The 20,184-nt window shown below is 42.8% G+C and overlaps 1 protein-coding gene across 3 annotated transcripts in view; it reads left to right on the top strand.

Moving 5' to 3' along the window:
- TOX2 (TOX high mobility group box family member 2) overlaps positions 1 to 20,184 on the top strand; it is a 319,378-nt gene that overhangs the window by 294,808 nt on the left and 4,386 nt on the right. For all 3 annotated transcript variants that reach the window (XM_033186468.1, XM_033186466.1, XM_033186467.1), the window contains exons 4-6: positions 5,989 to 6,228; positions 9,118 to 9,345; positions 19,735 to 19,815. In XM_033186468.1, the coding sequence (XP_033042359.1) occupies positions 5,989 to 6,228; positions 9,118 to 9,345; positions 19,735 to 19,815 (549 nt within the window). The remainder of the gene's footprint in view (positions 1 to 5,988; positions 6,229 to 9,117; positions 9,346 to 19,734; positions 19,816 to 20,184) is intronic.

The following is a 20,184-nucleotide window of genomic DNA, read 5'->3' on the forward strand; positions in this document are numbered from 1 at the left end:
AAAGGGAAGAAAGTTCCAATTCAGCTACCACATGGATGAACCTTGAGGACCTTTTGCTAAGTGAAATAAGCCAGTCATGAAAGAACAAATACTGTGTGATTCCACTTGTTTGAGGTACCTGGACTAGTCATATTTCTAGAGACAGAAAGTAGAAGAGTAGTTTCCAGGGCTGGGGGGAGAGGAATGGGGAGTTCTTACTTACTAGGGATGGAGTGTTAGTTTTGCAAAATGGAAAGAATGCTGCGAATGGCTGCTGGTAATGGCTGCATCATAGTGTGAACGTATTTAATGCCACTGAACTGTACACTTAAAAATGGTTCAGATGGTAAATTTTATGTGTATTTTATCACAATTTAAATTTTTATTGATTAAAAAATCAGTTGCATTAATATCACCTTTCTAGTGATTCAAGAATCACTTGAACCCGGGAGGCAGAGGTTGCAGTGAGCCAAGAGCTTACAAAGTTGTAAAATAGCCTAGACAAAGACATATACTCCTATAGAAGCAGGTAACCCAGAGGTCCGCTGGACAATGCTCCGCAGTTCATTGAATGACACTAATTTGTCCATTATTTCGAAGTCTTTTGCAGTTTTCCACACTGTGTGTACATCTTCTTATGCATGTGGGAAAGTTCTTTATAGTAAACATCTTGGAGTAGAAGTCTAAGTTATAGGATATCTGCATCTTCAATATACTGAGTATCACTAGGTTGTTTTCTAAAGCGTTTTACATACTACTCTACACTCCTAACAGCAGTATATGCAGAAACATAAATGGTCTGGTAAACTTATGAAAAGGTGGTCACCCTCACTAGTGATCAGAATGGTGGAAATCCGAGGGACTTTGAGAGAACTTCACACTTAGCAGGTTTGCAAAAGTTCAAAAATTCGCCATTATCAAGAGTTGGTAACAATATTAAATCACCGAGTCAGGAATATCTGATGGAAGAATTCTAAAGCAGGTGGCTGGGAAGAAAAAGAAAACAAGCCCTAACATAGGGCCCTAAGGCCAATTTGACCTTGAGGAGATAATGCCAGATTCTTGTTTAAGGCTTATAGAAGGTGAGAGTGCATAAGCTGTGGGGTGGGAAGAGGGGGATGTTTAGAGAATACATTTTAAAACCTTCTGTCCTTTAAAACAGTTCACTTTAAATCTGTTTCTCAGGTATTTGTATGATTAATAATCAAATATATATGTCACAATATATTAAGAACTGGGTTAGAGACCAAAATCTACCTACACAAGTTTACAATTAAAATTATGCAGTACAAAAATAAAACAGGGCAAAATTAGAGTGATAATGATAGCAGATAAAGTAGAATTTAAGACAGAAACATTAAGGGAAAGATGCCCCCCCCTTTTTTTTTTATGAGCAAGGAGAAACCACAGTGAAGACATAGCATTCTGGGACATTTACAGGATAAATAACTTCACATTAGTATGTATGAAGAAAATCTGTTTAAATTTTAGAGAGAAACTGCTGGAAACACAATAGGAATGGCAGGCTTTATGGAAAACAGTATGGTGGTTTCTTAAAAATTAAAAACAATTACTATAGATATACCAATTGGAATGCTGAGTGTCTGCTCAAGAGAATTGAAAGCAGAGTCTCCACGAGATACCTGTGCACCCACGTTCCTAGCAGCATCATTCATAATGCCCAACCAAGTGCCTACCAGCAGATGAATGGATAAGCAAAATGTCATCTATACATATAAGGGTGTATTGCTCAGCCTTAAATAGGGAAGAAAGTTCCAATTTAGCTACCACATGGATGAACCTTGAGGACCTTAAGCTAAGTGAAATAAGCCAATTCTTTTGAGATTTTACACCTAAAGTAGTCAAAACTGTTTATTGAATAGACATATGGAGAAATTTGTACAATATACAGTATTATTTCCAATATACATGAACGGTTCTACAAAAATGGATCATACTTGGGTGACAAAATAGCCTGTACACCAAACCCCTGTGACATGCAATTTGTCTATATAACAAACCTTCACATATAGCCCTGAACCTAAACGTTTTAAAAAAGGAAAAACAAATTGATCATATCCTAAGCTATAACAAAAACCTCACTACATTCCAAAAAGATAAAATTCTAGGATTCATGGTCTCTGATCATAATGAAGGATACATTAAATAAAATCACTCTTCCAAATAATTTTAGGGTAAGAAATAAAATAATCAGCATAGAATATTTTAAAAATATTTACATGTAGCCAAAATTCTCCTCAGGAGAAAAATCATAGTTACAGAGCAGGGTTTCTCAACCTCAGCACTATTGACATTTTGGGATGAACAGTTCTTTGTTTGGTGGGAACATCCCTGGCCACTACCCAACAGATGCCTGTAGCTTCCCACCCTCCAGTTGTCAGAACCAAAAATGTCTTCAGAGAAATGCCTCCTGCATGGCAAAATTGCTTGTCTCAATTCCTGCCCTAGATGTTTCTATTACGGAAAAAGAAACTGTGAAAAATAGCTTAATTTGAAAACCTATGTAAACAACAACATATGATACCTCAAGTCAACATTAATAGAGAAGAAAGCAGAATTTAATGAATTATGAAAGTTGTCAATTTTTTAAAAAATTTAAGAACTGGTTCTTTGGCTAGACAGTTGAAATATATAAAGTTTTGGCTGGGTGCAGTGACTCATGCCTGTAATTCCAGCCCTTTGGGAGGCTGAGACGGGTGGATCGGATCACTTGAGGTCAAGAGTTTGAGACCAGCTTGGCCAACATGGCAAAACCCCTTCTCTACTAAAAATACAAAAAGTAGCCAGGTGTGGTGACATGGGCCTGTAGTCCCAGCTACTCAGGAGGCTGAGGCAGGAAAATCGCTTGAACCCAGGAGGTGGAGGTTGTGGTGAGCCGAGATAGTGTCACTGCACTCCAGTGTGGGCAACAGAGCAAGACTACGTCTCAAATAAAAAATGAATAAAATATATAAACTTTTGAAAAGGAAAATTTTAAAAAGCAACATGTATTCACAATATTACAATTGTGAATGGGAATGGATGAAAACCATAGAGTGTATTTAAAAACATATTATCCAGTTATATGCTAGTATGTGTTAGTATCTGGATAAAATGAATAAATGTGTGTATGTATGCATATATATATAAAATTTACCAAAACTGACTCAAGAGAAAATGGAAACTAAAATAGACCTATTAGCCATGAAGGATATTGTGAAAACAAAAAGCACTGGGCCTCAGATGGTTTTCTGGTTAAGCTCTTCCATTCTCTAAGGAAAATGTAATTTATATGTTGTTTATTCTGTTCTAGGGCATAAGGGAAAAGTTCATTTTCTAAAGCTGATCATAACAAAAACACCATTTGATAAAAGTAACCCTAAAAAATAAAAACTAAGAGATATGTAATAAAAAAAGACATGCCAGACACATTCAAACACATATACAGGCAAGGACAGCATTATTAATACCAGACTCCACGGAATTCGAGGCAAAAAATGAGACCAAAAAAGATACTAGTTTAATCCCCATAATGAAAATATAATTGTCTTCTTTTTGCAATAAAAATGAACATCAGGGCTGGGCGTGGTGGCTCATGCCTGTAATCCCAGCACTTTGGGAGGCCGAGGTGGGCAGATCACTTGAGGTCAGCAGTTCGAGACCAGCCTGGCTAATATGGCAAAACCCTGTCTCTACTAAAAATATAAAAATTAGGCATGGGGGCTCCACCTGTAGTCCCAGCTTACCTGGGAGGCTGAGGCAGGAGAATCACTTGAACCCAGGAGGCAAAGGTTGCAGTGAGCCCAGTGCACTCTAGCCTGGGTGACAAAGCAATACTCCGTCTCAAAAACAAAACAAAACCAACATCAAATTCCCAAAACAAACACTTTATACATTAAAGGGAAATTTTTTATGAAAGCAGAAAAAATTGCAGGCAATCTGGACAAGCCTATGTAAGATTAAAGAGCCAAAAAGGTGAGGAATCTAAAGAATAATCGCTGGTGGAATGAATAAATATTATACTGCTGTATTCATCTGCAAACATGCCCTATTCTTTATAAGGACTGTGGACTACGTACACAATTTAATCATATTTGGGTCCCAAAGAAAACCTTAACAAAGTCTCAAACTTGTGAATAGTACAGACCCCATTCTTTCATCATTTTTGTTACTAGAAATTGTAGCCAAAAGAAAATTAGCCACTTAGAACTTCCAGAACTCTTTTAGTTAGATTCTCTAAGTTCCAGGGTATATGTGCAGGGTGTGCAGGTTTGTTACATAGGTAAATGTGTGCCATGGTAGTTTGCTGTACCTATCAACCTATCACTTAGGTATTAAACCCAGCATGCATTAGCATTTTTCTTGATGCTCTCCCTCCTCTTGCCCCTGACAACAGGCTCCAGTGTGTGGTTTCCCTCCCTGTGTCTAAGTGTTCACATTGGTCAGCTTCCACTCATAAGTGAGAACATGAGGTGTTTGGTTTTCTGTTCCTGCGTTAGTTTGCTGAGGTTGATGGCTTCCAGCTCTATCCATGTCCCTGCAAAGGACATGGTCTCATTCCTTTTTATGACTGTATAGTACTCCATGGTGTATATGTACCACATTTTCTTTATCTAGTCTATCACTGATGGGTATCTGGGCTGATTCCGTGTCTTTGCTATTGTGAATAATGCTGCAGTTAACATACACGTGCATGTATCTTTATAATAGAATGATTTATATTCCTCTGGGTACATACCCAGTAATGGGATTGCTGGGTCAAATGGTATTCCAGAACTCTTCTTGAACAACTCTTGGAACAAAGAAAGTAGATTTTAAATGTTCTCATCTGAGCAATGCTATATGAGGTGATGAATATATTAATGATTTCACAGTGTATATATGCATCAAAACATATCGTACATATAAATATATACAATTTGTCATTTGTCAATTAAAAAATAAAATATGACTCAAAATTGAGGGGGAAGCAACAACTATAAATCTTTAAAATGCAGAGGAAGGATAAAGATAAAATGAGATGTTAAAGAATTAGAAAACAGAGAGGCAGAAGTGATAAACTTGAGATTTGATTCTTTTGAGGAGAAAAGAACCCACATAAAACTGAAAGGCCATTTGTTTTCCTAACGAAGAAAAAGTGCGAGAAAAACAGATACTTGATGTTAGAAATTAGAAAGGGGAAATAGCCACAGATGCAGAGGAAAGAAAACTCGTAAGAGTATGCAAATAGGTATGCTTCACTGAACAGGGCGTGGACACATATTTAGGTCCAAAGTCTTATTCTAAATGTGTGTTTAGTGTGAGAGATGCTTATATGTAAAAACCAGTGGTTTGCTTATATTCCAGAAGTAAACCAGTTAGAAAATATAATGGGGAATGGAGTTAACAATAAAATTGCTGACCTGTAGGAAGGAAAGTGCTCAACTTTATCAAGAAATTTATTCAGTGTAGTTAACACATGCTTATACAGTATAGGGCTCATGGTATGCCAGGTACATTTGATCTTTAAGAACTCTAGAGTGTAGGTTTGCTCGTATCCACATTTTACAGATGAAGAAACTGAGGCACAAAGAGGTTAAGTAACTTGGCCAAAGTCACCCAGCTGGTAGATGGCAGGACCAGGATTCAAAATGTAGTTAGTGTCCAGCCTCTGTGTGCTTTGCTGTCATGCTGACTGCTTAGTTCATGCCGAGACATATCACATTCCAGGAGGGAAGACTCAGTCTCATCAAATGACCCAACATAACCGGACTGAGCTCTCTGGCAGGGGCTGAAATGCGAAGCACCTGTCCGAGGTGAGTGTCAGTAGAATGGCACACAGCCACGGAGCTGCCGTTTTCCCACGAGTGCGCTGGGGCTCCATCTTGAGATTCGCCTGTCAGGGATCGGAGCAGGAGCCGCACCCATCACTTCTCCTCTGCATTCCCTCCTCCCAGTCTGCTAGCACAGATGTGATGGAGTGGCAGGACAGATCCTTCCTAACTCAAACCCCCTGTCCTCCTCTCTTAGATCCAGGAGATGGTCCACTCGGAGGTGGCTGCCTATGACTCAGGCCGGCCCGGGCCCCTGCTGGGTCGCCCGGCAATGCTGGCCAGCCACATGAGTGCCCTCAGCCAGTCCCAGCTCATCTCGCAGATGGGCATCCGGAGCAGCATCGCCCACAGCTCCCCATCACCCCCGGGGAGCAAGTCAGCCACCCCCTCTCCCTCCAGCTCCACGCAGGAAGAGGAGTCGGAAGCGCATTTCAAGGTATGTGCAGTGGAGGAGCAGAGCCTGAAGCTGCTCTCCTGTTGGCAGGGAAGGGGTCCTGTGGGGAAACGGGCATCACCTCCCTCTAGTAAAGACTAGAAAAGCCCGATGTCTTGGGACTGAGCAGGCCTTCCTGGTGGTGGTTGAGATATCCACCACAGAGCTCAATGGTTTTCTGTTAAGACACCCAGGCCACGCTGGAAGGCAAGGAAAAGGCACATTGGCAGGTGGAGCACCTGGTCAGGGGGATGGCACCTATGGGCCTTGGGACGTAGGGCTTTGGCTGCTCCATGTGCTGAGTGTCCTTGACAAGCTGTGTCCCCTCGGGGCTTCCACAGCCTTGTGTGTAAAGCAGAGAAAATTCCAACAAATGTCGAGGGAATGGAGTGAGAAAATCCTGTGAAAGTTGGCAAAGCCTGACTCCTGAAGGCCAGTGGGCAATTTCAGAGGTGTGGACGGCTTCAGCAAGGCCATTGGGGTCACATTTGCAGCCATTTGGCCCTTTCAGGAGAAAATATTCTGACAAAACTGTGTGGTCCAGAAGGCAGCACCTCTGGGCCTAGAGTATTCACTGACCTTGAGGGTGGGGTGCAAAAATGACCCCCCCCGGTGGGAACATAGGCCCCCCCAACATTCCTGGAGTCGAGTGGTTTGTCCTCTTCAAGAACATGGTAGACATAGTAGGGATGAGAACCTGCCACCTGTCCAGGCTCTGGCCCTTCTTTGCATTGACTCCAAATCCACCTCCCAGTGAGAGAACATTTTGTCTTACCAGGGAGGAAAACAGAGGCCCAGAAAGGCCAAAGACAGAAGTGTTTGCCAGGGGCCTCCCAGCGAGCTAGTGGTGGAATCAAGACTTACCTCCCTTCATGCCTCCTACCTCTGTCGATCCAGTGTTCCTTCCACATGGTGGCCTCCCAGAGACCTGGGGCAGTAACCCTGGACTTCGGGGGACGAGGGAGTTCACCTCTGGATCCTGGCCCAGCTTCATCCTAAGGATGACTCGACCTCTATTATAGTTCTTGCAGGAACGGTTTTTGTGTAACAAACACTCCCTATAGGCCAGACACTGCTCTAAACACGTAACAAGTATACGTCCATGTAATCCTCATAAAAGTCCTCTGGGGCAGGGACTGTTATTATCTCTGTTTGGCAGATGGGGAAATAATGTATCTATTTTCTTTTTTTTTTTTTTTTTTTTTTTTTGAGACGGAGTCTTGGTCTGTCGCCCAGGCTGGAGTGCAGTGGCCGGATCTCAGCTCACTGCAAGCTCCGCCTCCCGGGTTTACGCCATTCTCCTGCCTCAGCCTCCCGAGTAGCTGGGACTACAGGTGCCTGCCACCTTGCCCGGCTAGTTTTTTGTATTTTTTAGTAGAGATGGGGTTTCACCATGTTAGCCAGGATGGTCTCGATCTCCTGACCTCGTGATCCGCCCGTCTCAGCCTCCCAAAGTGCTGAGATTACAGGCTTGAGCCACCGTGCCCAGCCCTATGTATCTGTTATCATACAGCTAGTAAGTTGGGGAACCAGGATTCAAACCCAGGAGGCTGCAGGTGTAGTCCAGTGCATGTGCCTTCAACCCCCTGCCCTGCTGTGACTGTTCAGGACTTTACCAATGACAGCATGCCTCTTCATCCCTGATCTTGCTAGCACCACACCACGGTGCTAATGTAACTGGGGCTTGGAGAAGGGGGTGGCTACAGAGATAAGCCTCAGGAACAGAACCATGTTCTTCAGACATGGATGCCTGATCATGCCTACTGGCCCATGGCTTTATCATCAGTTCAATGTGTCACCTCCATCTTCTTGGCTCCTAGAGCCAGAGTCTTCACTGCAGGGTCCAGGGCTTTTGACCAAAGTCCCCTGTACCTGCATGGGTTGAGTGACCCAACAGAGCCCCACTGAGGTCTGTGGTGGGCATCCCAACCACCCCCACCCCCCACCCCCCGCTGTGGAAGCCCGAAGTCAGTGTTCACGGGATCGTGGTCCTGCGGTCTGTCCAGGGTGAAACCACTGGCTCCACGGCTGACCCAGTAACAGTCGCTTTAGCTTCATCCCCTCCCCACTTTACAGGGGTCCAGAGACTAAGCCACCTGCTCAAAGCTGCACAGCTGAAACATAGTGGTGGAGACCAGCCTTTTGTAATGCAGGATCCTTTTTGGGGATTATTTGTGATCACAAGTAGGAAAGCAGATATACACACACACACACACACACACATACACATGTATATATACACACATATATATACACACATGCACACACACTGCAAACTTGGAAATAGGCCCACAAATAACTGTGCACTCTTTCAATGTCATACCAAGGCACTGGCTAACAGGCTCACTCGAGAATTATCTGATTCTCTAGGAAAGTGGACCTTTGTTTTGATTCATTATTCATTATTGATGAGGGGATTTTATAACTCTGTAAAAGAAGAGGTTACCTTGGGGGGAAAAATGTAATAAGAGATATAAGTGATTTTTGTCTGATTATAAGGCAAATTAACTTTGCCCAGTAGAGATGCCAATTTCTGTCCAGTAGAAAAGATTAAAAGTCCTAAAGGTGATAGTTTTAGTGTTCTATGGGCACTAACCACTTTTACGTGTAATTTAGTAATCTAATTCCAGCATTCTTTCCATTCTTTCAGTGACTATGCAGTTGTCTTCTCCTCCTGCATTTCTCTGAATCAACTTTACAATCATGCTGGTTCTCTTTAATGAGTTAAACACCCACCCAGGGTGTGTGTGTCTGTCTGGCCATTGCCCTTTCCACCTCGCGAGTGGTTATCTGTGCATGAGCAGGGCTGGAAAAGTGCAGCTTGGCCGGAGTCTGTGTTGATTGCCTTTGGCAGGAGGCCCTTTGGTTATCTGACTCTTCTCACTTGGGCAGATATCAGGAGAAAAGAGACCTTCAGCCGACCCGGGAAAAAAGGCCAAGAACCCAAAGAAGAAGAAAAAGAAGGACCCCAATGAGCCACAGAAGCCTGTGTCGGCCTATGCACTCTTCTTCAGAGACACTCAGGCCGCCATCAAGGGTCAGAACCCTAGTGCCACTTTCGGTGACGTGTCCAAAATTGTGGCCTCCATGTGGGACAGCCTGGGAGAGGAACAGAAGCAGGTGAGCCTCCCTCTCTTTCTGGGCCATCCCCTGAGGCTTTGTGGTCCTGGAGCCAAGGACACACTTTGAAGGTCTGAAACCAGGCCCAGCTCTGGAACTAGAGACTCTTGCAGAGGTCTTTCCTGGGCTCAGTTGCCCATCCATAAACTGGGAAGCTGGTTGCCTTCCAATTCTACTAACCAACTGCATTTACTAGCAACTTAACCACTCTGAACCTCTGCTTCCCCCTTGATAAAATGAGAACAAGCATCTCCATCCATCTTTTCCCTCCAACCCTAAAAGTCTGGAGTCCAGGCCAGAGCTTCCTATCCCACTGACCATGTGACTGTGGCCTCCTCTAAAGGCCTCCAGGGAGAATAGAGAGCAGAACTAGCTGGTAGGCAAATGGAGTTGCCAGCTGTGTGACCTCAGGCTGACCACCTAAACTCTGAGCCTCAGTTTTCATGTCTGTAAAACAGGGGTGCTGGCAACTCATTCTCTGAGCTCTTGTCTGGGCTGAGCTCTCCCTCCGGTATTTCACTGAATCCTTATAACACCCTGTGGAGTAGCCATTGCTTTCCTGTTTTGGTAGAGACACCAAGAGGTAAAGTGACTCTCCCAGGGTCACCAGCGTGGATCAAGGTAGAGTCAGGATTTGAACTCACATCTGTAGAAGCAGGAGGCTCAATTGGGATGTTGGCATGAGAGACATGAATCAAATAAGCAATGAGTAAATGTAAAATTACAGTTGTGATTGTGCCATGTACCAGGAGGATACATAGTTCATGAGACTGGAAAGAGCAGGGACGGACATTGTCCCTGGGGTCAGGTCTCCAGGGGAGACCCGAAGAGTGAGTTCTCTTTGGAGGAGGGGAAGTGTTCCAGGCAGGGAGGCCTGGTAGGGGAAGGAGCCTGGAAAAGCACAGGGGACTGAAAGGAGACCAGGATGGCCAGAGAGGGGACAGTGAGAGTCCCCAAGGCAGAGACGGAGCTGGAAAGGCAGGCAGGGGCCAGATTATGCTGGGCTTTGCAGACCTTGGAAGGAGTCAGGCCCTGTTCTAAGAGGAGAGAAAACCAGTGAAGAGTTTTACGCAGAGGAGAGACCAGAATGGCAGCATAAGGCAGGTAAGAGTAGATGTGGAGGGTGCACAGTCATCCAGGTGGAGGAAGGTGGGCCTGGAGCATCTTCCAGAATGGTTTGGGGTAGGGGACATCCTGGCAGCCTCCTTGCATCTGGCTTGCATTCTGAGTAAATGGAGATGCCAGTCACTGGATGGGAAATATGGGGAAAGTAGCAGGCTTGGGGCAGAGAGATGAATTACTGACTTATTTGAAACATCTCCTTTACTGTATTCTAAAATTTTAGGTAATTTTGGAATACGTTATAATGCAGAGAGTTTATTTGTGAGATGACCGCCACCTCTGGTAGGAGAGTAGGGAAATGAGACAGGGAAAGGAGGGCAGCCAGGAAAGGGCACATTGTCCCAGGAGAATCCACCATGGGCAACTGGAGCACAGTCCTGCTGGGAACTCAGGAGCCTGCTTAGAATGTGCCGGGCCTCAGGGTCATCCTGTCTGAGGGGCAAGGGTGCTGGGGTGGACACCAGCATTCCTTCCTTCTGCAGCACCTCTGACCTGCTACACATGCCAGGCTCCTGCCACCAGAGGGACCTCCAGGCAAAGGAATATAGCCGGTGGCAGCTGGAAGTAGAGCATGTTTGTAGGACAGGGGTAAGGACTGGGGGATATTGGCAGGGCACTGAGGCTTTTGCTACAGTGACATCTGTCTTTTTCATGTGTGTGTTTTGTTGGCAACCAATTCCCTTTCAAAAGACTGCAGGTTTTTTTTGTTTGGTGGAGGAATTTCCTTGCCCTTTTATACCGTCTGGAGAGACAGTGGTCTCAAGTGCTATGTCCCCAGGCATTCCTTCCACCGATGCTTTCTCTGACCTCATTCAGCACAGCCCAGAGGCAAGCAAAGGCGGTTGAGGGTCCCAGCCCCTGTGTCAGTTTCATTTCTGCTTACCCGCCTGGTGTTTTATTTCTAACCCAAGAATATATTTACTTGGCATATATTTATTTCCATCCAATAATGGGCATCTCTCTCCTTTTACTTAATGCATTATAAATGGCATGTTTCTCCCCATTTTCCTAGCAACTTGTTGATGTATAAAAAGTTAGGAATGAAAATAGTAAGCTTGGCAGTTACAAATTAATCATTTCTGATCATTTTTAATTCCTGAGTCTTCTAGGCTTAAAAAAAGTGTCTATAATTATGTACATATTTATACACATATATCTTTTACAAATAATAATTTTGTCTCCTTTGTTGTTTAAGAGACAGGGTGTCACTCTGTCACCCAGGCTAGAGGTTAGTGGCACGATCATAGCTCACTGCAGCCTTGAACTCCTGGACTCAAGCACTTTTCCTAGCTCATCTTCCCAAGTAGCTGGGCCTGCAGGCATGCTGTGCATCACCATGCCCCACAAAATTTATTTCATTTTGTTTTTTCATAGAGACAGGCTCTTGCTGTGTTGCTCAGGCTGACAAACTCTTAGCCTCAAATGCCTCCCAAAGTGCTGGGATTAGAGGCATGAGCCACTAGATCCAGCCTTGTCTCCTTATTTTTTCTCCTCACTTCTCAGATGTCTAATTTGTTTTCTTTCCCAGTTATGTTGACTAGGACTTCTAAAAAAGAGATGTTCAGCAATGGTGGGGATAGTGGTCTTCTTACTTTGCATTACCTCTCATGTTTCACTATTAAGCATAAGGCTGGATGTTAGCTTGTGTCAGTTTTTGAAATCACATTTAGAAATGTGACTTATATTCTTATTTTACTATTAATACACTAACAACCAAGAGAGGTAGTGAGAAAATAATAGGAAGTAAAAAACCCCTGCCTATCCCCCAAACGTTTCAAGCCTAGATGATGGATAGGAAAGTTCTTTCAAATCATCAAAGAGTTAATAATTCCAAGACTTAGAAAAATAAGAAAACCTTCACAAATCCTTATATACAATGTAACCTTGACACTAAAACATAATGAAGCTAACTGCATCATTTAATTTTGAATGTGTAATAAACAATACCAAAATTTAATGGTTTAAAACAATAATCATGTATTCAACTTATGATTCTGAGGGTCCATGAACTGTTCTGGGCTCAGCAGGATGGTTCTGCTGCTGCTCTTGGCTGGGCTCATCCATTTGCATCAGTGGTAAACTACAGTAAATTAGGCATCTCTGCTTCTGGGAGTTGGATGGCTGTCAGTTGGAGCAGTGGAGCCAAACTGGGACATGTGTCTCTCATCATCCAGCAGACTAGCTCATGTTTATTCACATAGCAAGTCAGAGTTCCAAGAGCAGCTTTAGAGCAGAAAAATGATGGAAAGGAGGCAGGACTAACTTGCAGCTCCCACTCAGACAGACAGAGCAGCACGTGGAGACTCACATTGTAAACTTTTGCTCCAAGAACTACCACAGGAACATGCTAGGAAAGCCAGAAGAATCCATAGACCCTTTGAAGGAGGTGGATTGCTGCTGCAGACTCTCTGGGACAGCCAAGGAACTGTGAGTTGGCTTGCTTTCTCAGCTGGGAGGCCCGTAGCCTGGGGCAAGTTCTCAGCCCTGTTCACTGGCTGCCTGGAAATAAACTCAGTGCTGCTGGGGGTGCATGGTGGGAGTGAGACCAGCCTGTGGCTGCCAGCTTTCCCTCACTTCCCTGATGACCTGTGTGATGCAGCAGAGTCAGCCATAATCCCCCTGGGAACCACACCCCCCACAGCATCTGCAGCAAGCCCCACCTAAGGAGAGTCTGAGCTCAGACACGCCTAACCCTGCCCCTACCTGATAGGCTAACAGGGCAGGTAGAGAAAGACCAAGACAAAGGACATAATCTCTTGGGAACTCTGTGGCCCCGCCCACCGCCTGACACTAGGGCAAGCTTGTATTCTCCCTATACTGTTGCAGGTGATGCACTCTTGAAAGTGCCACCTCCTGGCTGGAGGCCAACACAAAGCCGGTGCACTTAAAAATACAACTAAGGACCCTCATGGAGTCCACTTCACTCCCCTGCTACTTCCATCGGAGCAGGTGTTGATATCCATGGAGGAGAGACCTGAAGACAGATCACGTTACAGGACTCCTTGCAGACACTCCCCAGTACTAGCTTGGAGCCCGGTAGCTCCGCTGGGTGGCTAGATCCAGAAGAGAAATAACAATCACTGCAGCAGGGTTCTCAGGAAAACACATCCCTAGGGAAAGGGGGACAACCCCAAGGAACAGGAGAATCTGAACAGCAGCGCTTGACTCCCAGATCTTCCCTCTGACATAGTTTACCCAAATGAGAAGGAACCAGAAAAATAATTCTGGTAATATGACAAAACAAAGTTATTTAACATCCCCAAAAGATAACACTAGCTCAACAGCAACGGATCCAAACCAAGACAAAATCTCTGAATTGCCAGAAAAAGAATTCAGAAGGTTGTTAAAATAAAATTATACAGGATATGAATAGAAAAGTCTCCAGAGAAAGAGCATAAATAAAAACAATCACAACTTCTAGAAATGAAGGACACAGAGAAATGCAAAATACACTGGAAAGTCTCAGCAATAGAATTGAACGAGTGGAAGAAAGAACTTCAGAGCTCAAAGACAAGGCTTTCAAATTAACCCAATTCAACAAAGACAAAGAATTTTAGCAAATGGACAATGCCTCCAAGAAGTTTGGGATTATGTTAAATGACCAAATCTAAGAATAATTGGTGTTCCTGAGGAAGAAGAGAAATATAAAAGTTTGGAAAATATATTTGAGGGAATAATTGAGGAAAACTTCCTTGACCTTGCTAGAGATCTAGACATCCAAATACAAGAAACTCAAAGAACACCTGAGAAACTCATCACAAAAAGAAGGAAAGGAAACCCTATCAGATTAACAGCAGATTTCTCAGCAGAAACCCTACAAGCCAGAAGGGACTGGGGTCCTTAAACAATTAGCCAAGAATTTTGTATCCAGCAAAACTAAGTTTCATAAATGAAGGAAAATACAGTTCTTTTTTTCAAACCAATGCTGAGAGAATTTGCCACTACCAAGCCAGCACTGCAGGAACTACTAAAAAGAGCTCAATCTTGAAACAAATTTTTGAAATACACCAAAATGGAATCTCCTTAAAGCATAAATCTAACAGGACCTCTAACATAATAACACAATTTTTTAAAAACTACAAGGTATTTGGGCAACAAATAGCACAACGAATAGAAGAATAGTACCTCACATCTCAATACTAACATTGAATGTAAATGGCCTAAATGCTCCACTTAAAAATACCGAATAGTTGGCCGGGCGCGGTGGCTCAAGCCTGTAATCCCAGCACTTTGGGAGGCCAAGACGGGCGGATCACGAGGTCAGGAGATCGAGACCATCCTGGCTAACACGGTGAAACCCCGTCTCTACTAAAAATACAAAAACTAGCCGGGCGAGATGGCGGGCGCCTGTAGTCCCAGCTACTGGGAAGGCTGAGGCAGGAGAATGGCGTAAACCCGGGAGGCGGAGCTTGCAGTGAGCTGAGATCCGGCCACTGCACTCCAGCCTGGGCGACAGAGTGAGACTCCGCCTCAAAAAAAAAAAAAAAAAAAAAAAATACCGAATAGCAGAATGATAAGAGTTGACCAACTGAGTATCTGCTGTCTTCAAGAGACTCACCTGACACATAAGGACTCACATAAACTTAAGGTAAAGGGGTGGAAAAAGATACTTCATGCAAATGGATACCAAAAGTGAGCAGGAATAGCTATTCTTATATCAGACCAAACGAACTTTAAAGCAACAGCAGTTTAAAAAGACAAAGAGGGACATTATATAATGATAGAACTAGTCCAACAGGAAAATATCACAATCCTAAATGTATATGCATCTAACATTGGAGCTCCCAAATTTAAAAAACAATTACTACTAGACATAAGAAATGAGAATGACAGTAAAACAACAATAGTGGGAAACTTCAATACTCCACTGACAGCACTAGACAGGTCATCACGACAGAAGATCAAAGAAACAATGAACTTAAACTATACCCTACAACAAATGGACTTAACAGATATTTATAGAACATTCTATTCATCAGCACATGGAACATTCTCCAAGATAGACCATACAATAGGCCATAAAACAAGTCTCAACAAATTTAAGAAAATAGAAATTATATCAAGTACTCTCTCAGACCACAGTAAAATAAAACTGGAAATCAACTCCAAAAGGAACCCTCAAAACAATGCAAATACATGGAAATAATTAAATAACCTGCTCCTGAATGATTGTTGGGTCAACAATGAAATCAAGATGGATATTATAAAATTCTTTGAACGATAATAGTAACATAACCTATCAAAACCTCTGGGATACAGCAAAAGCGGTGCTAAGAGGAAAGCTCATAGCATTAAATGCCTACATCAGAAAGTCTGAAAGAGTACAAATAGACAATCTAAGGTCATGCCTTAAGGAACTAGAGAGAGAGAACACACCAAATCCAAACGCAGCAGAAGAAAAGAAATGACCAAGATCAGAGCAGAACTAAATGAAATTGAAACCAAAAAATACAAAAGATAAATAAAAAGCTGGTTCTTTGAAAAGATAAAACTGATAGACCATTAGTGAGATTCACCAAGAAAAGAAGAGAGAAGATCCAAATAAGCTCACTTAGAAACAAAACATGAGATATTACAACCGATACCACAGAAATACAAAAGATCATTCAGGCTACTATGAACACTTTTATGTACATAAACTAGAAAACCTAGAGGAGACGGATAAATTCCTGGAAATATACAATCCTCCTAGATCAAATCAGGAAGAAATAGAAGCTCTGAACAGACCAATAACAAGCAGTGAGATTGAAATGGTAATTAAAAAGTTACCAACCAAAAAAAAAGTTCAGGACCAGATAGATTCACAGCTGAATTCTATCAGACTTTTAAAGGACACCATTCCACAAAATAAAGAGGGAATCCTTCCTAAATTATTCTGTGAAGCCAGTTAATCACCCTAATACCCAAACCAGGAAAGGACATAACAACAACAACAAAAAAGAAAACTACAGGCCAATATTCCTTCTATGCCCAAAATCAGCATAGAAGGGACATGCCTTAAGGTAACAAAAGCCATCTATGATAAATCAGAGCCAACATTATAGTGAATGGGGAAAAATTGGAAGCATTCCCCTTGAGAATTGGAACAAGACAAGGATGCCCACTCTTACCACTTCTATTCAACAGAATACTGTCCTAGCCAGAGCAGTCAGACAAGAGAAAGAAAGAGCATCCAAATCTGTAAAGAGGAAGTCAAAGTGTTGCTGTTTGCTGATGACATGATTGTATACCTAGATGAACATGAATGCAAAAATCCTCAACACAATACTAGCTAACTGAATTCAATGGTGTATCAGAAAGATAATCCACCATGATCAAGTGGGTTTCATACCATGGATGCAGGAATGGTTTAACATACACAAGTCAATAAACGTGATATACCACATAAACAGAATTTAAAACCGCATGATCATCTCAATAGACACAGAAAAAGCATTTGACAAAATTGAGCATCCCTTTGATTAAAACTCTCAGCAAAATCGGCATAAAAGGGACATACCTTAGGTAATAAAAGCCATCTATGATAAATCCAGAGCCAACATTATACTGAATGGGAAAAAGTTGAAAGCATTCCCCCTGAGAACTAGAACAAGACAAGGATGCCCACTGTCACCACTTTTATTCAATGCAGTACTGGAAGTCCTGGCCAGAGCAGTCAGACAAGAGAAAGAAAGAAAGGGCATCCAAATCAGTAAAGAGGAAGTCAAACCGTCACAGTTTGCTGATGGGATTATCATATACCTAAAGACTCATCCAAAAACCTCCTAGAACTGGTAAATGAATTCAGCAAAGTTTCAGGATACAAAATTCATGTATACAAATCAATAGCTCTGCTATACACCAACAGTGACCAAGCTGAGAATCAAATCAAGAACTCAACCCCCTTTAGCTGCAAAAAAATTAAAAAATAAATAAATAAAATACTTAGGAATATACCTAGCCAAGGAGGTGGAAGACCTCTCTCTACAAGGAAAACTACAAAACACTGCTGAAAGAAATCACAGATGAAACCAATGGAAACACATCCCATGCTGTTGGATGGGTAGAATCAATAGTGTGAAAATGACCATACTGCCAAAAGCAATCTATAAATTCAATGCAATTCCCATCAAAATACCACCGTCATTCTTCACAGAACTAGAAAAAACAATCCTAAAATTCATGTGGAACCAAAAAAGAGCCCTCATAGCCAAAGCATGACTAAGCAAAAAGAACAAATCTGGAGGCATCACATTACCTGACTTCAAACTGTACTATAAGGCTATAGTCACCAAAACAGCATGATACTGGTATAAAAATAGGCATATAGACCAATGGAAAAGAACAGAGAACCCAGAAATAAAGCCAAATTCTTACAACCAACTGATCTTTGACAAAGCAAACAAAAACAAAGTGGGGAAAGGACACCTTATTCAACGAATGGTGCTGGGATAATTGGCAAGCCACATGTAGAAGAGTGAAACTGGATCCTCATCTCTCAGCTTATACAAAAATCAACTCAAAATGGATCAAAGACTTAAATCTAACACTTGAAACCTTACAAATTCTAGAAGATAACACTGGAAAAACCCTTCTAGACATTGGCTTAGGCAAAGACTTCATGACCAAGGAACCCAAAAGCAAATGCAACAAAAGCAGAGATAAATAGATGGGACTTAATTAAACTAAAAAGCTGCACAGCAAAAGAAATAACCAGCAGGGTAAGCAGACAACCCACAGAGTGGGAGAAAATCTTCACAATCTGTACTTCTGACAAAAGACTAATATCCAGAATCTACAAAGGAACTCAAATCAGCAAGAAAAAAAAAAATCCCATCAAAAATTGGGCTAGGGAAATGAATAGACAATTCTCAAAACATACAAATGGCCAACAAACATATTAAAAAATACTTAACATCATTATGATCAGGGAAATGCAAATCAAAACCACCTTACTCCTTCAAGAATGTCCATAATCATAAAAATAGATGTTGGCATGGATGTGGCAAAAAAGGAACCCTTTTACACTGTTGGTGGGAATATAAACTAGTACATCCACTATGAAAAACAGTGTGGAGATTCCCCAAAGAACTAAAAGTAGATCTACTGTTTGATCCAGCAGTCCCACTGCTGGATATCCACCCAGAGGAGAAGTAATTATACAAAAAAGATACTTGCACACATATTTGTAGCAGCCCAGTTCACAACTGCAAAAATATGGAACCAGCACAAATGCCCATCAATGAGTGGATAAAGAAAATATAGTGTGTGTGTGTGTGTATGTGCATACACATACACACACACACACACACACACACACCATGGAATACCACTCAGCCATAAAAAGATAGGAAATAATAGCATTTGCAGCAACCTGGATGGAATTGGAGACAATTATCCTAAGTGAAGTAACTCAGGAATGGAAACCCAAACATTGTATGTTCTCGTAAGTGGGAAGTAAGCTATGAGGACACAAAGGCATAAGAATGATACAGTGGACTTCTGGGACTTAGGGGAAAGGATGGGGGTGGTGAAGGATAAAAGATTATACATGAGGTACAGTGTACAGTGCTCAGATGGTGGGTGCACCGAAATCTCAGAAATCACCATTAAAGAACTTACTCATGTACAAAAATAATTTTTTTAAGTAAGAGTTCCAAGAGTAGCAAGAGGGCTCACTAACGTGATCACTTTGTCAGTTTCTGCTTGCATCACATTTGTGCTTTTATTGGCCAACACAAGTAACACAAGGCTAAGCTCGAAGTCGTTCACACCTCCTTGTTTCTACCAAAAGCCATGGAAACAAGGAGGTGTGAACCAACGCGGACCAATCCTACGATAACATATGAATCTAGGTCTAAAATTTTTAATAAAAGATATTAGCACACCGAATCCAGCCTAATATACTATGAACAAGTAGGTTCGTTCTAGGTTGCACAGGTGACTCAGCATTAAGAAATCTGCACTGTGCTGGATCAGAATGGGGGCTTCAAAGGGCCTTGTCTTTCTGTGATCAGTTGTGCTGATGTAACGTGGAGACCCAGAGAAGTGAGGCATGTTGGCGAAGGCCACACAGGGAGTTTGCTGAGGAACTGGGATATGGCCTGGTCTCCGCAGTTTCTCTGCAGTGCTCCCAGAATGGGGCCAGTGGCTGGCTGACTCAGCTTCTGACCCCACCCCCCTCATCCATTCATGATCCTTGAATCCATGCCTTCCCACCCCAGGACCCTGCACCACATCTCTTCTGCAACTTTCTCCCCAGTGTTGCTCATGTGTTGACTCTTCCAGGCCTATAAGAGGAAGACAGAAGCAGCCAAGAAGGAATATCTGAAGGCTCTGGCAGCCTACCGGGCTAGCCTCGTCTCCAAGGTAACACCTGGAATCTCCAGGCAGAGCCCTGATCAGAGTGGGGCCGTTTGAGGAATGGAGCAAGAACCAGGGCCCGTGGGAAGGCCAGCACCCCAGGTCTTAGAAAGGATGGGTCAGAACTACATGGTCCTGTCTGCAGGGCACCTACAGCGTGCCAGGCTCATTCTGGGCACTTTACACGCATTTCTTTCCACTGGATTCTTCCAACAAGAACCCAACACCCAGAGGGGTTGAGCAACTTGCCTGAAAAGATCCAGTTTGTTGAAGGGGCTGCACTAGGATTCAAACCCAGTTTTGCCAGTTTTATGTGGCTTTTACTTCTGACCGCTGATGGGGCTTGGGACATGCTACCCCAAAATATGGCACCTC

The sequence above is a fragment of the Trachypithecus francoisi genome, unplaced genomic scaffold (assembly GCF_009764315.1).
Source record: "Trachypithecus francoisi isolate TF-2019V2 unplaced genomic scaffold, Tfra_2.0 Lachesis_group21, whole genome shotgun sequence".
NCBI lineage: Eukaryota > Metazoa > Chordata > Mammalia > Primates > Cercopithecidae > Trachypithecus > Trachypithecus francoisi.